The sequence below is a fragment of the Mustela nigripes genome, chromosome 8, assembly GCF_022355385.1.
Source record: "Mustela nigripes isolate SB6536 chromosome 8, MUSNIG.SB6536, whole genome shotgun sequence".
NCBI classification, from domain to species: domain Eukaryota; kingdom Metazoa; phylum Chordata; class Mammalia; order Carnivora; family Mustelidae; genus Mustela; species Mustela nigripes.
Window position 1 is genome coordinate 6,380,011 of NC_081564.1, and position 23,272 is coordinate 6,403,282.

The following is a 23,272-nucleotide window of genomic DNA, read 5'->3' on the forward strand; positions in this document are numbered from 1 at the left end:
TAAGCACGTGAAGAAAAGATGCACATCGTCGGATTATCAGGAAAACACAAGTGAAGGGGCAACCAAATGCCACTTCCCATTTACTAAGACGGCTAAAATCAAGCGGACCGACAAAAGCAAGTGCTGACGAGGATGCGGAGCCCCTGGAAAGCGCATACACTGCTGGTAGGGACGCGAAGCGTCCAACTACCTTGAAAACCAGTGTGGCAGTTCATTAAAAAGTTAAACACACGACTCTCCTGTAACTAGTGATTCTACTTCTAGGTATTCTCCTCAGAGCAATAAAAACATATGTACATTAAAAAGGGCTCATATAGGGCACCAGGGTGGCTCAGTCAGTGAAGCATCTGCCTTCGGCTCAGGTCATGATCCCAGGGTCCTGGGATCGATCCCCCGTCAGGCTCCTTGCTCAGTGGGAATCTGCTTCTCCCTCTCCCTCTGCCCCTCCCTCCCCCCAAGAGCGTGGATGCTCTCTCTCTCAAATAAATAAAATCTTTAAAAAAAAAAAAAAAGACTTATGTAAAAACATTCATAGCAACTTTATTTGTAATAGTCCCAAACTGGAAACAACCCAAATGTCCAATCAACAGGTGAAGAGACAAACCATGGTCTATTCATACAACGGAACACTAACCCGCAATAAAAAGGAGTGAAGCACCAACACTTAAGACAAGGACACACTCAAATAATTCTACTGAAAGAAGCTAGACAAAGAGCACATATTGTATGAGTGCATTTATATTACGTTCTAGAATAGGCAAAACTCTTCTCTCATGATAAAAATCAGATTGGTTGTTTCCTGGGGTGGGTATAATTCCAAAATTATATGAAACCCAGGGTTTCATTCCAAAAGTCATGGAGGAACTTTCCTGGGGTGATAGAAATGTTCTATATCTTGACTGGGATATTGGTTATGTGAGCATGTATACCTTTGCCTAAACTCACGGAACTAGTGATCTGTACTAGTTTTTTCCTTCTTTCCATCCTTTTTTCTTTCTTTCTCTCTCTCCAAGAGGGAAAGAGAGAACTCAAGCTGGGAGGAGGGGCTCCCCACTGAGCAGGGAGCCCGATGCGGGGCGCAATCCCAGGACCCTGAGATCATGACCTGAACTGAAGGCAGACGCTTAACTGAGCCACCCAGGCACCCCATGGACTAGTTTTCATTAAAGAATGAGCATATACACATTAAAGTCTACAGAGAGTTGATTTTAAAAGAAGCATTCCAGGTTCTTTTTTTTTTTTTTAAAGATTTTATTTATTTATCAGAGAGAGGGGGAGAGAGCGAGCACAGGCAGACAGAATGGCAGGCAGAGGCAGAGGGCAAAGCAGGCTCCCCACCGAGCAAGGAGCCTGATGTGGGACTCGATCCCAGGACGCTGGGATCATGACCTGAGCCGAAGGCAGCTGCTTAACCAACTGAGCCACCCAGGCGTCCCCAAGCATTCCAGGTTCTTACAGACCTTTTTTTACTGCAGTTTTTTAGTCAGGGATACAAAAAAGTTTAATTTGATGGCTTTCAAGTTATCTTGACGCACACAGCACACCCAACTAATGTACCTGGTCTCTTAAATTTAAAGCATCAATTCCAAGCTCTTACTTTACAGTTTAGGAAAATGGAGCCCAAGTGTCCTGATTTCAAGTTCAACGTTATTTTCCTATTTACGTTTCGGGTATAAAATCCACAAAGCAACTTATACCCCTGCTATTGAAATGTTACTATGCTTAGAAAAACCAATCAAAATTAACATGTAAAACACTCCCTGAAGGACTGACAGATTTAGAATGACTATTTTGCAATTCCTAGTGAAATAATAGATCTAGAGATATCTGGGTGGTTCAGTTGGTTAAGAATCTGCCTTCAAAAAAAAAAAAAAAGAATCTGCCTTCAGCTTAGGTGATGATCTCAGGCTCCTGGAACCAAGCCCCATATCAGGCTCCCTGCTCAACAGGGAGCCTGCTTCTCCCTCTCCCCTGCCCCTCCTCCCTGCTCTTGCTCTATCTCAAATAAATAAAAATCTTTTAAAAATTAAAAAAAAGAAATAATATATCTAAGTAATAATAATATAAGAATGCTAAAATCATTATGTGAACTTTATGATAATAGAAGTTCAGGCTGACTAATTTTTGATCACGCTTTACATCCACAAGTCGCACAACCAGATAATAGGATCCTCCTGATATGAAGGAATCGGCAGCAGGCGGCATCACCAGTGAAAGAGCGATGCCAAAGCAAAGAAAAACCCCAACCTGATCCCAAGTCTAATCAAGTCACTAGATCTAAATACCAGTTCCTAGGAGTCATGCAGGATAGAGGAATGTGTTAAGTAACAGTGAGGACAGTTAGCAAGACCCAGAATGTGGGAAATTCTACAGGACAAATGACCCAATGTTTCTTCCACAAATAAATGGCATTAAAAAATGAAGAAGGTGGGGCACCTGGGTGGCTCAGTGGGTTAAAGCCTCTGCCTTCGGCTCAGGTCATGATCCCAGGGTCCTGGGATAGAGCCCCACATCGGGCTCTCTGCTCAGCGGGGAGCCTGCTTCCTCCTCTCTCTCTGCCTGCCTCTCTGCCTACTTGTGATCTCTGTCTGTCAAATAAATAAATAAAATCTTAAAAAAAAAAAAATGAAGGAGAGGTACCTGGGTGGCTCAGTAGGTTAAGCGTCTGCCTTCAGCTCAGGTCATGATCCCAGGGTCCTGGGATCGAGCCCCGCATCAGGCTCCCTGCTCAGCGATGAGCCTGCTTCTCCCTCTCCCTCTCCCTGCTGCTCTAATTGTGCTATCTCTCTGTCAAATAAATAAATAAAATCTTTAAAAAAAAATAAAAAATAGGGGCGCCTGGGTGGCTCAGTGGGTTAAGCCGCTGCCTTCGGCTCAGGTCATGATCTCAGGGTCCTGGGATCGAGTCCCGCGTTGGGCTCTCTGCTCAGCAGGGAGCCTGCTTCCCTCTCTCTCTCTCTCTCTGCCTGCCTCTCCATCTACTTGTGATTTCTCTCTGTCAAATAAATAAAATCTTTAAAAAAAAAAAAAATAAAAATAAAAATAAAAAATGAAGAAGGATTAGAAGAAAGAGGAAGAGGTAAGAAGAAAGATGGGGAAGGACCTGTCAGTGATTAAAAGAGACTTTATTATTTTTTTTCAAGTTTATTTATTTATTTTTTTACTAATCTCTACACCCAATGTGGGGCTCAAACTCACAACCAAGAGTTATATGCTCTCTGACTGAGCCAGCCAGGTACTCCTTAAGAGACACTTTATTGGGTACCTGGGTGGCTCAGTGGGTTAAAGCCTCTGCCTTCAGCTCGGGTCATGATCTCGGGGTCCTGGGATCGAGCCCCGAATTGGGCTCTCTGCTCAGCAGGGAGCCTACTTCCCCTCCTCTCTCTGCCTGCCTCTCTGCCTGCTTGTGATCTCTGTCTGTCAAATAAATAAATAAAATCTTTTAAAAAAAAGATACTTTTTTTAAAAAAAGATTTTACTTATTTATTTGAGAGAGAGAGTGAGAGAGCAAAGGCTGGGGGTGGGGGCAGGGCAGAGGAGAGGGAGAAGCAGGCTCCCCAGCAGATGCCCAACCAACTGAGCCACTAGGTGCCCCGTAATATTCTACTTCCGTATTTGACATTTTCTATAGTAAAATGTATACTTTTTATAGCCCCAAGAATTTGTATTCATGTACCCAGGCGATCAGAAAGAGGAAGTCTGAGTGCAGTGACATTTGAGTGTGATTCTGCACTCATCTTTGAAACCAGCGTGCTACCTCTCTGCCTCAGAGACACAAAGGAACTTCTCCTTTATGGGATGGATGGGATCCTGACCCGTGATGTATGCCGATGAGTACTCAGTGGAATATTGAGATACGTAAATGGGTGAAAAGAAAAATAAACACATACGTTTCTGGCACTGCTGCTGAGATTCTCGGAGCTGATGGGGAGCAGAGTACTCAGCTCCAGGTCCGTAACCATCTGGCGAGACTCTGCCAGCAAACGCTGAAGCTTGCTTGTGGGAGAAAAGTCATCCTGGGAAGACAACCCAACGTAAGCATTCAAGGAATCAGGAAGCATTTTTAAATGTTTATGGTTAGAAGCACAATCTTATAAACACAAATGTTAACTCCCCATAAATACTTCTCTGACTTGAGGCATTGCATGTCAAAGCAGGACATTAAGTACTAGAACAGCCAAATTCCATTTATTTCTTAGAACCTACTTAGCTAGGGGCACGTGGGTGGCTCAGTCGGTTAACCTTCTGACTCTTGGTTTTGGCTCAGGTCCTGATCTCAAGGTCATGAGATCGAGCCCCAGGTCTGGCTCTCCACTCAGTGTGGGGTCTGCTTCAGTCTCTCTCTTCCTCTCTCAGTTGAGTGGACTCTCTTTCTAACAAATAAATCTTTAAAAAAAAAAAAAAAAAGAAAAAAGAAAAAGGACCTACTTGGCTAAATAATTTGACTTCAACAGAACTTACAACTAATTAAATAATATCTATGTGATGAAAAGAATTGTAGGCTAGGGCACCCGGCTGCCTCAGTAGGTTAGACCATTTGACTCTTGATCTTGGGGTTGTGAGTTTGAACTCCACACTGGGTATAAAGATTAAAGATAAAAAAATCTTTAAAAAAAAAAAAGAATCCTAGGCATTGTTTAGCTCTCTTAAATCAATTTTCTTTTCTTTTAAGATTTTGTTTATTTATTTGACAGAGATCATAAGTAGGCAGAGAGGCAGGCAGAGAGAGAAGAGGAAGCAGGCTCCCTGCTAAGCAGGGAGCCTGATGTGGGGCTCTCTGAGTCCCTGAGCTGAAGGCAGAGGCTTTAACCCACTGAGCCACCCAGGCACCCCCTTACATCAATTTTCTAAAGCCATAATTAGCTTGCTAATTCGTGTTAGCCAAAAACACTGGCAAAATGTAGCTTTGACACTAAAAGCTTGTAAGCTTTTTAAAATAAGTGGATATGTGCCTTAGTTTGTTCTTGTTTAATTTTCAACTTTGGTATATGAAGTTTTAGCATGACAACCACACTCCAAGATACCTAGACTAATTTTTTTCACTAAGGAAAGTTGATTCTGGGCACCTGGGTGGCTCAGTTGGTTAAACATCTGCCTTCGGCTCAGGTCACAATTCTGGAGTCTGGGATCAAGCCCCAAGTTGGGCTCCCTGCTCAGCAGGGAATCTGCTTCCCCCTCACCCTCTGCTCCTTCTCTTTCTTACACACTCTCTCTCAAATAAATAAATAAAATCTAAAAAAAAACCAAAAAACTTAAGGAAAGTTAACTCTAGGAGTTCCTGGGTAGCTTAGTCAGTTAAGCATCTGACTCTTGATCTTGGCTCAGGTTTTGATTTGGGAGTTGTGAGTTTAAGCCCCACATCAGGCTTCACGCTGGGTATGGAGTCTAATTTAAAAAAGAAAAAGTTAATTCTAATTTTCCAGGAACAAAGATGATCACTACTGACCTGGCTCTAGACGATATCTGTGTGCACACACGTGTATACACACACACCTAAATATATATGTATATATGGATAATGTAAGCATGCGATGTCATATACTTCCTCAGAAAAATAGGTACAAACATTGAAAAAAGGGTCTCATAAGAGCTAAAAAAGATAGTAGCAAATACCTGAAACCATACCCACAATGAAAGGGATTCTATTCATCAAAGCCTATGCTCCTTTGGAATTCTGGCCTCTGAGTCCCTCCTCTCATTCCCAGGCAACACTGATCTGTTTTCTGTCACCAGAGACTAGTTTGCATTTTCTGGAATTTTATATAAATGCATTCATCCTTTCGTCTGTCTGGCATCTTTCACTCAGCATGATTATCTTGAGATTCACCCATGTTACGCACGCATTAAGTAGTTTATTCTTTTTTGCTCCTGAGAAGTACTCCATCGCATGGATATACCACAGTTTGTCTCTTTAACTAATGATGTGTATTCGGGTGGCTTCTGTTTGTTTTTTTAAGATTTTATTTATTTATTTGACAGAGAAAGATGGAGCACAAGCAGGGAAAGTGGGAGAGGGAGGAGCAGGCTTCCCACTGAGCAGAGAGCCCAATGCTGGGCTCGATCCCAGGACCCTGGGATCATGACCTAAGCCGAAGGCAGATGCCTAACCAACTGAGCCACCCAGAAACCCCTTGTTTCCAGTTTTTTTAGCTAATACAAATAAAGCTGCTTAAATATTCACATGCCAGTCCCCATGTGGCCATGTTTCCATTCCTCTAGCAGTGGAACAGCTGGGTCATACAGCAGGTGTATATTTAACTTTTTAAGCAATTACCAAAGTGTTTCCCCAAATGAATTTCCCTCCCACCAGTGAATGAAAGTCCGTGTTGCTCCAGATTCTAGGTAACACTTGGTAGAATCGATTTTTAACAAAAAGAACACTCATCAGATACCTGTTAGGGACCAGGCCCTGGAGTCACATTTAGACCAAGCAACTGTAACATTATTGCATACTCGCATGTAAGAAACTGAGGCTCAAAGAAAGTAAATAATTTTACTCAGGTCATTGAGCTAAGACAAAGCAAGACAAGGATTTGATCTCAGATTAGTTTCAAAGCACATCATCCTCCCTCAAATAACATCAAAAGTAATTAAGTTCACTTGAACTTCTTTTCTCTGTGAAAGGGCTGCAGTGAAGGTCCCATTTATGGTGAAGACCCTGACTGGCTCACCCGTGACAGTGACAGATCATAACAACCTCACTGACCCTCAGGAGGGGTGTGCACAGGCTGGTTTATTCAGCTCAATGGACTACACGTCAGTCAACAATCAAAATGAAGAGACTAAGCCTTTGAGTGTTGGCATGGATCAATATCACAAAATAGTCACAAAGTTGGAAGAAATCACATTGCAAAAGGATAGAAACGGTATTTTACCATTTATGTATTTTATTTTATTTTAAAGATTTTACTTATTTATTTGACAGATCACAAGTAGGCAGAGAGGCAGGCAGAGAGAGAGGGGGAAGCAGGCTCCGGGCTGACCAGAGTGCCCATGTGGGGCTCGATCCCAGGACCCTGAAACCATGACCTGAGCCGAAGACAGAGGCTTAACCCACTGAGCCACCCAGGTGCCCCTAGCCTTCCTTTTTTGTTATGTTTAAAATATATGTGTGTGGGATGCCTGGGTGGCTCAGTCAAGTTAAACCTCTGCCTTTGGCTCAAGTGATGATCCCAGGGTCCTGGAATCGAGCCCCACATTGGGCTCCCTGCTCAGTGGGAGCCTGCTTCCCCCCTGTCCACCACTCCCCCTGTTTGTTCTCTCTCTCTCTCTGAAACAAATCTTAAAAATATATATATAACATAAAATAAAGTACAATAAAATACATGTGTGTGTGTATATATGTATCTACCAATCACCTGGATGGCCTGAGGGACATTTTAACTAGACTTGTAATCTATAGGATAATATTTTAAGGGAACTTTAATTTAACTTGGGTTAAATGATATCATTAAAATTCCATAATTAAAAAACAACAACAATAAAACTGAAGAATGACCAAAATTAAGCACACTAAAAAACAGTACTACAGAAGAATTAAAAGTCTGTTGAGGAGGAGTTTTGCTTGAATAAGCCGGGTAATTTTTTTTTAAAGATTTTATTTACTTGACAGAGAGAGATATCAGAAGTAGGCAGAGAGAGAGTGGGGATGCAGGCTCCCCGCCGAGCAGAGAGCCCAATGCGGGGCTCGATCCAGGACCCTGAGATCATACCTGAGCCGAAGGCTGAGGCTTTAACCCACTGAGCCACCCAGATGCCCCGTAAGCTGGGTATTTCTAAGCAAAATACAAACCTTGTCACTGGACGATGGTGCCTCTTTGTTGAATAACAAAATCTTAGGTGAGTTCTTTGCATCTGAAGAGGGCTCTGTCTCTATCAATTTCTCATCTTCTCTAGGAGCAGATTTTGAAGAACCCGAACAGTGGGAACGCTGGATGGCAATTAGCTCACTATGAATAATAAAACCAAACAGAAGCAGACATCTTAATATCAGACATATGTCACCAATACTCTTATACTTAAAAGTATCAAGAGGACCAAAAAAAAAGTTTTTTTCTTTTTTTTTTTTTTTAAAGATTTTATTTATTTATTTGACAGACAGAGAACACAAGTAGACAGAGGCAGTCAGATAGAGAGGAAGGGAAGCAGGCCCCCTGCTGAGCAGAGAGCCCGATGCGGGACTCGATCCCAGGAACCTGAGATCATGACCTGAGCCAAAGGCAGCGGCTTAACCCACTGAGCCACCCAGACGCCCAGTTTTTTTCTTTTTAATGAAGAAGCTCAAGTCTGAGTAGAACATTATAGATTTGAATAGAACACTTGAGTAGAATGGTATACATTAAAGCATACGCTGTGCAGTAAGAATTAAATCAGAGTTCTTTTTTAATTTTTAATTTAATAATTTTTTTAAAGATTTTTAAAATCTATTTGACACACAGAGAGAGATCACAAGTAGGCAGAGAGGCAGGCAGAGAGAGAGGGGGAAGCAGGCTCCCGCTGAGCAGAGAGCCCGATGCGGTGCTCGATCCCAGGACCCTGAGATCATGACCTGAGCCAAAGGCAGAGGCTTTAACCCACTGAGCCATTCCGGTGCCCCAACACCTGTTAAACTTGTAAAAATTGGGGGGTTTTGGTTTGCGAAGTTGATTTTTATTAATGCTTTGAAAAAGTCCTTTTGTCAAAGTAGAACAGCTACTAATTCTCTGATGGGCCCTCAGTAGTAGAGAACAGACACATGCAGCCAAGCTTCTGGGTGTGTTCTTCAAAGGTGGGCTCAGAGCACAGTGACCTGTGAAAGCTGTTCTGGAACACACCAGAAGCACTGGAGCTGCTTCCTCCCATGTTCCCTGGAACCGAAGGAGAACAGGCTGCCGCTGCTTCTCCCTCTACAGCTAAACCCCTATCTGTCCAACAGAATGGTGGTCTGATAATAGAGCAGGTACACAATAAGTTCTTATAATCTAAGGAAAACTAGGAAAACACAATTATCTTTTCTATTTAATCACGTATTTGGCATGTGATGTCTTGGCATGTGCCTTTGCTGGCAGCACAGGTGGCTTGGACTATTTTAAGCCAGGGAGGTCCAAAGGGTCTTGAAACAAAACTCCAAATTAAAATTTGACTTTGTTTCACATGTTAAATTTAATATATGTCCACTAGTCTTTTAAAACTACCATAAACTGTTCCCTTACTATATGTGTGTTCAGTAGTGAACAATGTGCAGTTGTGCCCTATTCCTATTCTAATTGTTTAAAAAAAAATCTTTAAAAAACAAATATGAACAGATAACATTTAGTGGGACAGAGGTGCCTGAGTGGCTCAGTGGGTTAAAGCCTCTGCCTTCAGCTCAGGTCATGATCCCAGGGTCCTGGGATCCAGCCCCACATCAGGCTCTCTGCTCAGCAGGGAGCCTGCTTCCTCCTCTGTCTGCCTCTCTGCTTACTTGTGATCACTGTCTGTCAAATAAAAACAAAAAACAAAAAACAAAAAAAAAATTAGTGGGATAACTTTTTTTTTTAACTTAACAACTGACAGAATAACTATCTGCATGAGTTTTAAATGACTCAGGCTTTTCAAAGGGCCAAAGAAAAATCCAAACGATGAAAATATCAGGAAGAAATTTTCATCATCAAGTCCTAGGACAGTCGGTGTGAGGATTAAAATAGGTCCCGATATAGCAACTTTGTCCTTTCTGTAATTGAAGATCGAAGAGCTAGGTTTTATTTAAAAATAGCAGACATTATTACAGTGCCCTCCACCACAAGATTCAGCAATTCTAAGAGTAAGACGAGTTCGAATAACACAGCCTACCCTAATAGCTAATCCACTTTCTTCTCTTAAAAAAACTACTAACTTTTACAACTTGTTACATACAAATATTCTTTTTCTTGCATGATTTTAAAAAATAATAAAATTTGGGAATCTTAAAGGGAACAGGAAGGCAGAAGCAGTTGGACATTTAAATGTGCAGTTGGGGGGGGTGCTGGGGAGGCTGTGGGCAAAGTTCTTATCTGGGCCCTAGGGACTGTGATCTCTGCACGGAACGCTTATCAATTCACACCGGATCCAGGGCTGAGGAATGCCCCAGAGCAGCATTCTACTCTGTAAAGTAATCCCGCTGTTAGTTTTTGGGTTTTTTTTAAACAACATATTTACTCAACTCATAACAACCGGCTTTGTTTTCAAACAAAACCTTTGCCTCAGAAGCTGTTCTAGGTACAAACTCTTCACAATGGAAAACTCAACAGCCTCTGTGCTGATGAAGACAGTAACGGGTCCCTCCTACACGACTTGGGTCTGCAAATGCTGCTCTCCGTTGAGCAGTGAGCAGGCAGCCCGACTGGAGCCCCCTCTACAGCCCAGCAGGGGCGGTGCCCAGCACAAAATGTCACTAACCTGGTGGCGGAGTTGTACTTCCTCCCGCCGGCACTTTCCGAACAAGTACACACAGATTTGTGGCGAACAATCCTTTGCACTTTAGAAGGCTTGAAAATGCTCATCCACTCCATGTCAGACATGGGGCCTGGGGCTTCAATGATGAAGTTACTCGGGTGGCAGCACTTGGATTCATACATGTCACTCTCCCCCAGACAGGTCTCATTTTTATGGCAACAGGTGACTCCGGACCTTTCTATGTCATCTTGACTTTCAACATCTGGCTTTTCTGGTTGTCTGGAACCGGAGCAGCTGGCGAGGCCCAGGTACACATTGACATCATGCCACTGTCTCTCATCAGATGACGTGGATGTGTCGGAGAGTTGTTTCTCTTCATTCTGAATCCCGATCCCATTATCTTTTGGTGACTTGGTGTGGATCTTGCACAATCTACTTTGGTTTTCCGGTTCCATCTGCATTTTTCCTCCCAGAGACCAAGACTTTTGCTTCTCCAGTAAGTCTTTTGTCAACAGAGATGAGATAGCAAATACACTTTTTTCCCCAAATGAAGGATTACCCTGTCGCCTCTTCTCTTTGCACACATCACAGGGGCCCCTGTCTGACCGATTCTGCAGGAACGTGGTCTCAAATTTTGCATCTTTAACCAATGACCTCTGATTTTTCTCCCTCTTGATGTCGGCTTTCGGGCGGTGATTCTCAAGGTCTGACAAACACATGTCTCTGCTATGGTGGCGTTGCAAAGAAAGGAAGTTGTAAGATACACTTGATACTGTCACGCCAGACACTTCACCCAAACCTCATTCACTGAGCTAAATCCTATCAAGACCCATTTGTCTGAAATGAAAACACAAGGGAGAATGTGGACTCTTTCTGCAGAGCCTGATGTCAGCCCAGCTTCCAGGAAGTCTCTCCGACCACAAGCCCACACGCTCACTTGGCCCTCCCTGGCCTCAACTCCCACCACGCTTACTGTCCACACCACGGTCCTCGTATTACTGTGTGTATCATCTACTTAATCACGTAGCGAACTTCCTATCATAACTACATCGTTGGCTAACTTTCATGCATATGTCCTGTCTTTTCAACAGACGACTAGGTTTCTTAATATGTAGAGGCATTTGTATCCTCCTGGCACTTTAGGATAGCCTTTCACAAATATTAAGTGTTCTGTAAATACTTGTCAATTGATCTCTTCCCTTCATAATTCTATTAGTTTCACAGTAAACAGAGGTAAAGCCGGGACTGAAAGGGGACACAGATTCAAGGGACCGAGACACAGTGGAAAGTGCCAATCATGTCTACCATACAGCACTCACAACCATCCCAGGTACCTGCTAGATATTTACATGGCGACATACTGAAAACTGGTTTAAAGTAAGAATGACAGGTGTGCATAAAACGAAAATTAAGAATATATACAAACGTGATAAACCTTTTCATAAACTGTCTTCATGTCCCATGTATTCTGTATTCAGGCATTCAAATCTGGAGAGTTCTGAGCCCCCGAAAACTCACCCCCCCCTCCTGAAAGGGCACAGGTCATTTTACACTCTTAAAGAACAACCTCAATTGTCTAGCCCAAGGGCCTCTCAGGGGCAACAAAGTATAGTACAGTATGGTAGAGGCTTTTGCCTATGAGGGGACTCTGGGTCTGTGCGGTATGTTCCCGCAGCAGCAGCAGCAGCCGGGACACAAAGCTAGAGTGTCAACACCCCCCACAGCCAAAGGCCTGGAAAGAAAAGGAAGTCCGGCACAGCGGTCACACTGCCTGCCTTCCAACAGCTCTTACAACTACCACCAGGCAAAGGAGCTGCGGGCAGCCAGCCTTCGTGGTTACATGGTCACACCTAGTGGCCGAGAACTTCCCTAATTCCTGCTCCCATTCAGGACTTCTTGTCATACTTCTGCTTGGAAAAGTAGACTAAATTTAACTGTGGGACAGTTATATGCCTATTAAATTATGTTTATATTATAACTTTACAGAAACCAATTGAGTTCACACACCGCTTATTATAAGCAAAAAAAGGTGTCTCCTATTTATAAGGAAAACGGGAAAATCCAGCTAAAAGCAGAGATCACCCTCGGCTAGCTAAATTCCTACAGCTATTTATACCATCTGTCAGTGCTCTCTCTTTTAGGCAAGGACCATGTCCTCTGTATCTTTATTTTCCCCACTCCCAGCTTAGTTCTCAACACTAAACTCGGAGTCCTCATGAAGGAGGAAGTGAGTCACCTCTGGTTTCTGCTTGAGCTAAAGCCTGTACACAACAGACATACAAATAAGGCTAATGCATTTCTTTTATCAAGAGGCTACAATCAGGATCAGGCCTAAAATTCTAAGGTCAGGTCTCATTACAACCCGGAATCATAATGACATAATAGCTCATATGTGTGGATTTCCTACCACATAAGGAATGATAGTAGATACCGGCCCATAGTAAGTACTTAATAGATTGAATGATAAAGTAAAATACAAGATCATACTAATAGCATCTCGCTAAGATTACCTGGACTCCAGAACCTTTGATTCCTCCATCTTTGAGTCATATATCTGTATTAATTCCTGAGAATTTTCCACATTAAAATTAAGAAACTGCAGATCACTCTGTTGTTTTACATAAATCTGCCGTAGATATTGATAAATCAATAAGATGTGACAACAAAACTATATTGAGCCAACATTCAAATGCTAAAACAGATCAGTGATAGAGAAATATGCAAAATATGTTTGCTTTTATTTTTCCTATGTTAGCATTCAGATTTGTTAGTGTCACTAGTTTCCAAACCTTTCATTTCCGAAAGCAAGACCCTATCAGCTATGCTAAATATGACACACCTTTAACGTAGTTAGGGTTCCAAAAGCACGACAAACAAAAACTGACACATACTTTTCCTTATTTGTTTGTTTATAAAAGCCTCCCAAATAGTAAGAACAGTGTAATTGGGGACGTACGTACCTGTCTCAGATTATGGAGTTCTGCGTTTGTGCGCTCTTGCTTTGACTTTGCAATATCAAGTAACTCATCTTTCCTTTTTTCTCTCTCTGCTATTTAAGAACAAATATTATTAAAATATTTTTCATCAGCCATATCAACTCAAACCTCTTCATTTCCAAAAGTTTAATGTTCCAGTAACTTGTTTTCCCCTTGTTCCTCAAGTTAAAATCTGCAAAATGCGTGGCTGGGAAGAGCTTTAATCTGTGATTCTGACTAGATCTTTCACCAAATTTGAACATTTTCATAAAAGAATTCATGCTGAGTCAAAAAAGGATTCAGAATTGTATCAAATGTATGTTTTGTATACACAAACACACAAGAAAAGTCTGAGAGCAAATACACCTAAGTATTTAAAGAAGCTTTTTTTGGATGGGAGGATTAATGACAATTATTTTCCTCTCTTTTTTTAAGGGGGGCATGATAAAATACATATTATTTTAATTTTTTTCATATTACATGAGTAACTTACTAATGCATTTTGATTGTAAAACCCAAACAACATGTTACCTCTAACAACAGAAAAAAATGAACATTACAAGGGACAAAAAACCAAAATCATGATTTTTACCAGTATGCAAGCCAGTCTGATGTAATCTTATAATCAGGCCCTTCCTATATATTGTCATTGACCAAAGACCAAAAACAATTGTGTCCATGAAGTGCCCGCACAGCAGATAAGTTTGCCCAGCACTCCTTCAAAGACTTCCTATTTCTTGAAAACGCTTCACCTGATAGGTAAGATTCTGAGTTCTCTTGAATACACAGTTTTACACTCAATTTTTCTCAGTGCAAAGAGAAGGCAAAGAGAATTAAAAAAAAAAAAAAAATCTTCGTTATTGGGGCGCTTGAAGTGGCTCAGTCAAGCATCTGCCTTCGGCTCAGGTCATGATCCCAGGGACCCAGCCCCGCATCGGGCTCCCTGCTTGGTGGGAAGCGCGTCTCCCTCTCCCTCTGCCCCTGCTTGTGTTCCCTCTCTTGTTGTGTCTCTCTTGGTCATTTTTTTTTTTTTTAAATCTTCATTCTTTTACAAAGACCAACAACACTTCGCTGAAACACGGACACTCCACTAACTGCAGCTCCGGCATGAGAAAGCTATATTCTAAAAACGAATTCAGAACTTGGTAAATGAGGGACACCTGGGTGCCTCAGTCAGTTAAGCATCTGCCCTCGGCTTAGGTCCTGATTCTGGGGTCCTGGGATCAAGCCTTTTTCTCCCTCTCCCTCTGCTGTCCCCCTGCCTGTGCTCTCTTGCTACCTCTTTATCAAATATTTTAAATAAATAAAATCTTAAAAAATAACCCTCTACATGAATAAATTTTAAGTAAATCTGATTCAATTATAAATAAAAATTTATAACTTATATCTATGGTTCTTTCATAAAACGCTTTACATGTCCTTTTTCTCATGGATGAAAAAGCATAAACATTTTTTTTTTTTAAGATTTTATTTATTTATTTGACAGAGAGAAATCACAAGTAGATGGAGAGGCAGGCAGAGAGAGAGAGAGAGAGGGAAGCAGGCTCTCTGCTGAGCAGAGAGCCCGATGCGGGACTCGATCCCAGGACTCTGAGATCATGACCTGAGCCGAAGGCAGCGGCTTAACCCACTGAGCCACCCAGGCACCCCAAGCATAAACATTTTTATTATCACTTCACATCTGGACATCGCATAAAACCTTTAAGGACAAAGGCATGCACTTTGCAACTCCACTAGACTGCTGTTCTGTTGGCCTGTGGTCAGGGGACCAGGCAGAGGAAACTGATGGGGTCTGTGCACAGCACCTCCTCTCCCCAAAGTGGTTCATGTCCAGCCCTTCCAATGGGGGTCTGTAGTATCACCTTGCTTCCAAAGGTAATCCTTGTGCACAAAACCGAAAACTTGAAGAGAAGCCTGGTGAAAGCCCTGTGGCCAGGTTTAAACTACTCCGTCTTTTCTATTCAATTCTGAATTTATTTATTGGCATTACGTGAGTCAATGCCATAATGAAAGCACATAAATGTAACGGATTTGCATTATTTATGCAGAGCTGCATTTAGTTTACGAATTCAATCATAAGCACAAAGAAAAAAATTTAAAAAAGGAACCACAGCTACTTTAATAGTAGAAGCAATGCCCACAAGGCATCTGTGACTCTCTCCTGGTCTAGTTTCTACCTCCCTCTTGTACTAACAGCACTGTGACACGCTGGGTGTAATTCCTAGTGTTTAGAGATACTTGTTTTGAATATAGTATGGCCCCTAAACAAAAGCCAACTACTTTATTTGGAGCTCAAGGATAATTTTATTTACTTAATAAAGATTTTATTTTTAAGTAATCTCTACACCCAATGTGGGGTTCAAACTCATGACTCTGAGATCAAGGGTTGTATGCTCCACCCACCAAGCCAGCCAAGCACCCCTCAAGGGTAATTTTATTTATTTGTTTACTTATTTATTTAAAGATTTCATTTATCCATTTATCAGAGAGAGAAAAAGCACAAGCAGGGGTAATAGCAGGCAAAGGGAGAAGCAGGCTCCCCACTAAGTAGGAAGCCCGATGTGGGACTCGATCCATGGACCCTGGGACCGTGATCTGAGCCGAAGGCAGAGGCTTAACCATCTGAGCCACCCAGGCGCAGCTCAATTTTAAACATATCTGAGTTTTGCCTTAATCTGACTTTAGAATAATCTATTACTGCATAAGAGGCAACTCCACTGTAAATATAAATGTTCTCCTAGATGAGATACTTTTCTGCATGTCTGGGTTTAGCTGAGAGATCCAAGTGAGTGGGGCTGCCTATTTTCACAAAGCGGTCACAGAAAACAAAGAGGTATTGTACACCCGGGATGGAGGTCTGAGCAAGCAGCCTGAATAAGACAGCGCAGGGGAAAGGGGCCTGCACGTCTGCAGCTGCCACATTCCGGCCAAGGCTCTACCTTTTACTGCCTGGGAGAACGGAGGCTATCACTCGATCCCATGGGGCCCTACTTACAGGACTGTCAGGGCCCCAGAAATGTGAACTGGTTTCCTCGCTTTATTTGCAAACTTCTTATAAGCAGTTATGTACAAACAAATGAAAATGTCTCTGAGCTTATTTACGTGAAGAGCTTCATCTTCAATGAGAGGGTAAAAAGTTTTGAACTTAACAGAAAAGTGTATTTTTTTTTCAGAAAAGTGTATTTTTAAGACATCTTCCAGCTTCAAATAAAATACACGCTATTTTAGCCGGAGCACCTGACAGCACATTATCATGTTAAGCCTTCTCAAATTATTTTTAGGCTTGGGATGCCTGGGTGGCTCAGTCAGTTAAGCATCTGCTTTGGGTTCAGGCCATGATCCCAGGGTCCCGGGATAGGGTCCCACATCAGGCTCCTTGCTCAGCAGGGAGTCTGCTTCTCCCTCTGCCTGCCACTGCTCTTGCTTATACTCGCTCTCTCTCTTACACACAAATAAATAAGTAAAATCTTTAAAAAAAATTATTTTTAGGTTTAATTCACTTTTATAATTTAAACATACAAAAATTGTTTTGAGACGGTGGCATGAATAGAAAAAGTATTTAAGAAATCAGCTTGGGAGTGCCTGGGTGGCTTAGTTGGTTAAATGTTCAAATCTTGGTTTCTTGAAGATTCTCTCCCTCTGCCCCTCCCGATTGATGTGCTTGCTTGCTCTCTCTAATAAATAATAATAAATCTTTAAACAAAAAAGAAGTCAGGGGTGCCTGGGTGGCTCACTGGGTTAAAGCCTCTGCCTTTGGCTCGGGTCGAGGTCTCAAGGGTCCTGGGATCAATCGAGCTCTCTGCTCAGCGGGGAGCCTGCTTCCCCCCCCCACCTCTGCCTGCCTCTCAACCTACTTGTGATCTCTCTCTCTGTCAAATAAATAAAATCTTAAAAAAAAAAAAAAAGGAATCAGCTTAGGAAATGATAAAAAATTATTATTTCACAAAATGGATTTTTTAAAAAAGATTTTATTTCTTTGAGGGGTACCTGGGTGACTCAGTTTTTAAGTGTCTGCCTTCAGCTCAGGTCATGATCCCTAGATCCTGGAATAGAGCCCCGCATCAGGCTCCCTGCTCAGCGGGAAGTCTGCTTCTCCCTCTCCCACTCCCCCTGCTTGTGTTCCCTCTCTTGCTGTGTGTTTTTCTCTGTCAAATAAATAAATGAAATCTTTTTGAAAAAAAAAGATTTTATTGGGGGGGTGGGAGGTTGGGGTACCAGGTGGTGGGTATTATAGAGGGCAGAGATTGCATAGAGCACTGGGTGTGGTGCAAAAATAATGAATACTGCTATGCTGAAAAAAAATAAAGAAAAAACAAAAGATTTTATTTATTTGACAGGGAGAGGGAGAAGCAGTCTCCCTGCTGTGCAGGGAGCCTGATGTGAAGTTCAATCCCACTGGCAGACACTTAACCGACTGAACCACTCAGATGCCCCACAAAATGGATTTTCTGTGAGCCTAGGAGTTTCTTAGCAACTAACTGAGTTCCCGGCACCAAAAGTTGATCCAAAGTTTTTTGTAAATCAACTGTTAAGTTGTAAATATACATATATATCTTAATATATATTTAAATATGTGTTTTTAGTAATAGAGTAACTTTGAGAGAACATTCTAGAAATAACAGAAATAGTGACCCCTAATGGTAGAAAACTGCATTTTCCCCCATCCTTATCACATGACATGAAAATTAAGAATTCTATTTATGTGAAAAAAATGTTAATAATGTATTTTGCCGTTTAGCTTATAGAAATGCACTCTCCTCCTAGAAGGAAGGACATTGAGGGTATATATAACTAGACCCCCAAAATATCAATTTAATTAATTCTGTTTGGAACTTCACCTCCAAATCTACGATTTTCCTCATGCTAAAAAACAAAGCCTAATAAAATTTGGCTAGTGGGGACAGAGATAAGATCTATAAATCAGTGATTCTCAACTGGGAGCAGCCAGGGAGAGGTCTGAACTAGCAGAAACTAATGGGGTGTGTGAGGGACAGTACGGGAGAATGTGGCTGGGGAGATAGAATGTGATTTTTATGTTTATCTGGAAGGGGCCCAAGGCAAACTATTGATACATTTGCGATTTTTAATCATTAAAAAAAATTCATCCTTAACATTACTACTTCAGGTTCATGCTGATAAAACAAAACACATCTGCATTTCTGCAACTGTAATCACAGGTGATCTATTTGCAAAACTGGAAAATTGAATTCCCAGTTTTTACCTAGTATTTGCAAAAGTACAAACATCCTTTCTTCTTCAAATCATAAGCTCCTTCGTTAACGGATTTTTAAGCGCACATACTACATTTTCAGTGAGAAGTGCAGTCACGCATCATGCTAGAAGAGAGGGAAGGTAGCTCCTCATTTTATATAAGAGGAAACAGGGTTAACTGGGAGGCTTGCTAACAACTTTAATATTCCCTGCCCGGTCCCACCTGGTCCCTCCAAGTAGATTTAAAAAGTTACTATTTTGAGAGAGGTGTAATTCCTTTATAGTTGTGCCATAGAACGTTTAGGCTACAATCATAGAACTATTCAATCACTTAAATTAATGATCTAGTTTTACCAGTAAAAACCAGTTCATCATGCAGGCAACTTTTCTCTTGCTTGAGGCGAATGATCTCTTCCCGCTGTTCATTATTTTCTGTTGTCTTTTCATTTAGATCCTCTTCACAAATAGAAGAAAACAGAAGTCCTTTAATAGATACTACTTGCTAGAGGAATATAAACTGTGAGGCCCTCTCAAGCCCTTGGCACCCCCATGTGAAGTCCCTTTGGAGCGGCAGCCGACCTATGTCTCGTATCCAAACCTCGCAGCATCCCTGGCAATGACCTTGTCAGGCTTCCCTACCCCTCACTGGTCTCTCTGCTCAAACCATGCCTCTCCTCTTACCGCCTATTGCCCACCGAGCAATCAGGGCTTTTTTTTTTTTTTGAAGTAAACTCAACCTCCAGTGTGGAGCTCAAACTCACAACCCCAAGATCAAGAGTCACGTGTTCTTCCAACTCAGCCAGCCAGGCGCCCCAGGGCAATCTTTTAAAAGTAAAAAACCTGTGGGATGTCTGGGAGGCTCAGTCTTAAGTTAAGCGGCTACTTTCAGCTCAGGTCATGATCCCAGGGTACTAGGATCAACCCCTGCATCGAGCTCCTTGCTCAGCAGGGAGCCTGCTTCTCCTGCCTGCTTCTCCCCCTGCTTATCCTGACAAATATATTTAAAAATCTTAAAAAAAAAAAAAATGCAAAAGATCTCCTCATGTCACTTCTCTCCTAAGAGCCCTTCTAACACTCTTAGGATGAAATCCAAATTACCCCTAAGCCCCCAGTGGCCTGGTTTGGCCTGTCACTCTCCCCCTTCTTTTGTTCTGTTTGTTGAACATGGCCCAACCTCAAAACCCACCCAGGGCTTTTGCATTTGCTGTTCCTTATGCCTGGAAGGCTCTGGGCGCAGATATTCACATGGCTACTTCTGCCTGCCCTCCAAGCTTCTGCTCAAATGTTCTCCTCAAAGTCACCTTCCCAGTCCACCCAAACTGAGTGGATTCCCCTCACTCTCTAGTTCACTGTCCATTACCTTGTTGTCCTTTAAAGAGATAACAGAGTCTGTCCCTGCTGTCAAGAGGTGTATAGTGTGATTATGGTTTTAGATGAAGCTACAAACATAGACAAAACGTATAATTTGCCACAAGTCAGGGCATCATAAGATTTTAGAAGGCTGAGTCTTCTAAATTAACCATAATAAACTTTGGCAATTTCAATAGCAACTCGCTGGCTCAGGGTGTAGGAGTGCTGAAAATCTCGACTGCATCCTGGTCATGTCTGTGCAACGACCTCCCTCACGCCTACGTGCCCTGAACAGAATTGGGGAAGGCTTATTCTGATCCTCCCCGCAGTGCACAGATGGCACCACTTTAGATAACCACCCTCTGACCTCAGCACAACGCCCCCCGTTCTATAAAAGCTGTGGATTAAGGTCTGGACTTGGCGGAGAGTAGCACCATGATCATGGTCTGTCTGATCCCCCCATCAGTAAGTTACCCTGAATAAAACTCCATGTAAACAGCATGGAGTGGCCTCCTCTGCTTTTCAGTCTCAAAGTGACTTCTAGGTCTGCAGGGTCCTTAACTGTTCCCCACCCCCAACCTCCTAACAATGAGGCGCCCCACTATGGTCAGAGGCGAGAGCAACTTCCACCAAAACATGACTTTGTCGTTCTAAGGTTGCTTGTTGCACAGTAGGAATCTGTCTCCGCGTCTCACACGATGACCACTGACTCTGCCCCATGTGTGGGGAAAGGCCAGAGAAAAGTCGACCTACCTCCATGCCCTTTGCAGGCAAGTGCAAGCTCTTACTGCACCACCTATATCCACGTTCACATGAACAGGACTAACCTATTTGGTAAACCTAGCCTCCCCTTCTTTATAAAATTTCAAGTAACATTACGTAGAAGGAAATGAATCATGGAGTTACTCTGAGAACAAAAATAGAAAAGGAAAATGCAAAAGGAATTTTCAAAAATAGAACATGTGCCAAAAACCACCCTGGCAGACTGTTAGTGGCGGTCCCTCATCCGTCCCTGCATTCCTCCCAGAGGGACAAATATTTCTCCACTGCCTGACTTGGGGTTTAGCCACATGATGCTTTAGCCAACAGAGGGAGGATATGTTGGGTCCTTACATGTTTCTGCTTCTCTCTCTTTTTTAAAATCTATCTATCCAGGGGCACCTGGGTGGCTCAGTGGGTTAGAGCCTCTGCCTTTGGCTCAGGTCATGATCCCAGGGTCCTGGGATTGAGCCCCGCATCGGGCTCTCTGCTCAGCGGGGAGCCTGCTTCCTCCTCTGCCTGCTTCTCTGCCTACCTGTGATCTCTGTCTGTCAAATAAATAAATAAAATCTTAAAAAAAAAAATCTATCCATCCATCCAATTTTAAGTAAGCCCCACAATCTTTTTTTTTTTTTTTAAAGATTTTATTTATTTATTTCACAGAGAGAGAGATCACAAGTAGGCAGAGAGGCAGGCAGAGAGAGAGGGAGAAACAGGCTCCCCGCCGAGCAGAGAGCCCGATGCGGGGCTCGATCCCAGGACCCTGAGATCAAGACCCGAGCCGAAGGCAGAGGCTTAACCCACTGAGCCACCCAGGTGCCCATCCCCACAATCTTTTTTTTTTAATCTATCTATCTATCCATCCATCCATCCATCTAATTTTAAGTAAGCCCCACATTTGAGGGTGGGCTCCAACTCAACGACCCCGAGATCAAAAGTTGCCCTGCTCTCCCACCTGAGCCAGCCAGGTGCCCCTGCTTCTGCCTTTTGCGGGGCGCTTGGGTGACTTCAGCTCAGGTCACAATCCCAGGGTCTGGGATCAAGCCGGGTGTTGGGCTCCCTGCTCAGTGAAGAGTCTGCTTCTCCCTCTCCCTGTAGGTCCCCCTGCTGGGCTCAATCTCTCTCTCAAATGAATAAAATCTTTTTAAAAAAGATTTTAAAAAGGGGCACGTGGGTGGCTCAGTGGGTTAAGCCTCTGCATTCGGCTTGGGTCGTGATCCCAGGGTCCTGAGATGGAGCCCTGCACCTGGCTCTCTGCTCAGCGGGGAGCCTGCTTCCCTTCTTCTCTCTGCCTGCCTCTCTGCCTCCTTGTGATCTCTGTCTGTGAGGTAAATAAATAAAATCTTAAAATAATTTTCTGCTTTTACCACGGGGGAAAAGTGCCCAGACCAGCCAACTAGCAAGAAGTGAGACACGGGATGCAGAATTGCCCCAGAGCAGCAACTTGGCCAGCCCAAGCGGGATAAGCCAATTCCCCCTGGGCTGATACCTACGCTTATCAGATGCTTCTGGCTGACATGGCACCAAGATGTTGATGCTGACTGTTATGAAGCATAAATTAACAAGAGCTAACTGGTACAGCCAAGGAAGCTTATTTTAAAAATATAACCCATTGCACACTTGCCCCAAGTCTGTTATTTACCTCTTATGACATGAAAACTGCAGCATTATTCTGTACAAATGAAATGAACATTTCATGGTAGGATCTAAGGCCAGCAACAGGCCTCTTAATCACAAGATGAAGAAATACGCGCCCAAGACGAAATGCTGCATTGCTATCTCTTCCTTACCTTTCAGTTTATTGACTTCAACTTTAAGTGTCTTCAGTTTCTGCTTGTAATCTTGCTTTTCTTTCACGATACACGTCTCCACCATCTTCGCATCACGCAAGGCATGCTCTAACAGTTTAAATTTTCCCGAGCAGTCTGCAATGTGGTTGACGGCCTCGATAATATCTTTGTCCTAAGAACCAAATTTGAAGACTGTTCTGTAAGGTTTTTAAGTTTCAACGAATCAGTGTAAGAAGATCTCACTTGTTAAGTCCCCCCATGTGCCAGGTTTTGTTCTAGACACCTTATTGTCGTTACCTAACGGGACCTCATGGGAACTCTCTGAGACGGTATCACCATTCTCCCCGGGTGACGGATGAGTCAAGAGTAAAAGGTCCACGGTTCCGCAAGTAGGTAGGGACGGGGCGCCGATTCGCCCCGAGCGAGCTGGTCCCGCTCACCATGCGTAAACCACCACAGCTTACTGTTTCAGAAAGTTGATAACCACAATGTGATTGCTTAAGAGACTGTAATTGCAGGGGCACCTGGGTGGCTCAGAGGGTTAAGCCTCTGCCTTCGGCTCAGGTCATGATCCCAGGGTCCTGGGATCGAGTCCCGCATCGGGCTCTCTGCTCAGCAGTGAGCCTGCTTCCTCCTCTCTCTCTCTGCCTGCCTATCTGCCTGCTTGTGATCTCTGTCTGTCAAATAAATAAATAAAATCTTTATAAAAAAAAAAAAGAAAGAGAGAAACTGTAATTGCAGTACGACAGCTGGTGGCCCTCGGAGGGGACCGACTCCCTGCACTACAGGTAAACC

General features: G+C 42.9%; 1 protein-coding gene across 7 annotated transcripts in view; it reads right to left on the reverse strand.

Annotated features, from left to right (window-relative positions):
• Window positions 1–23,272, reverse strand: part of CCDC62 (coiled-coil domain containing 62) — a 44,440-nt gene that overhangs the window by 10,390 nt on the left and 10,778 nt on the right. For 4 of the 7 annotated variants that reach the window (XM_059408322.1, XM_059408318.1, XM_059408320.1 and 1 more), the window contains 7 exons: window positions 22,478–22,649; window positions 18,933–19,034; window positions 13,353–13,441; window positions 12,903–13,018; window positions 10,396–11,118; window positions 7,793–7,949; window positions 3,891–4,016 (listed from right to left, as the gene is read on the reverse strand). In XM_059408322.1, coding sequence (XP_059264305.1) covers window positions 3,891–4,016; window positions 7,793–7,949; window positions 10,396–11,118; window positions 12,903–13,018; window positions 13,353–13,441; window positions 18,933–19,034; window positions 22,478–22,649 — 1,485 coding nt within the window. The remainder of the gene's footprint in view (window positions 1–3,890; window positions 4,017–7,792; window positions 7,950–10,395; window positions 11,119–12,902; window positions 13,019–13,352; window positions 13,442–18,932; window positions 19,035–22,477; window positions 22,650–23,272) is intronic. The other 3 variants (XM_059408317.1, XM_059408321.1, XM_059408319.1) reach the window with 3 other exon arrangements.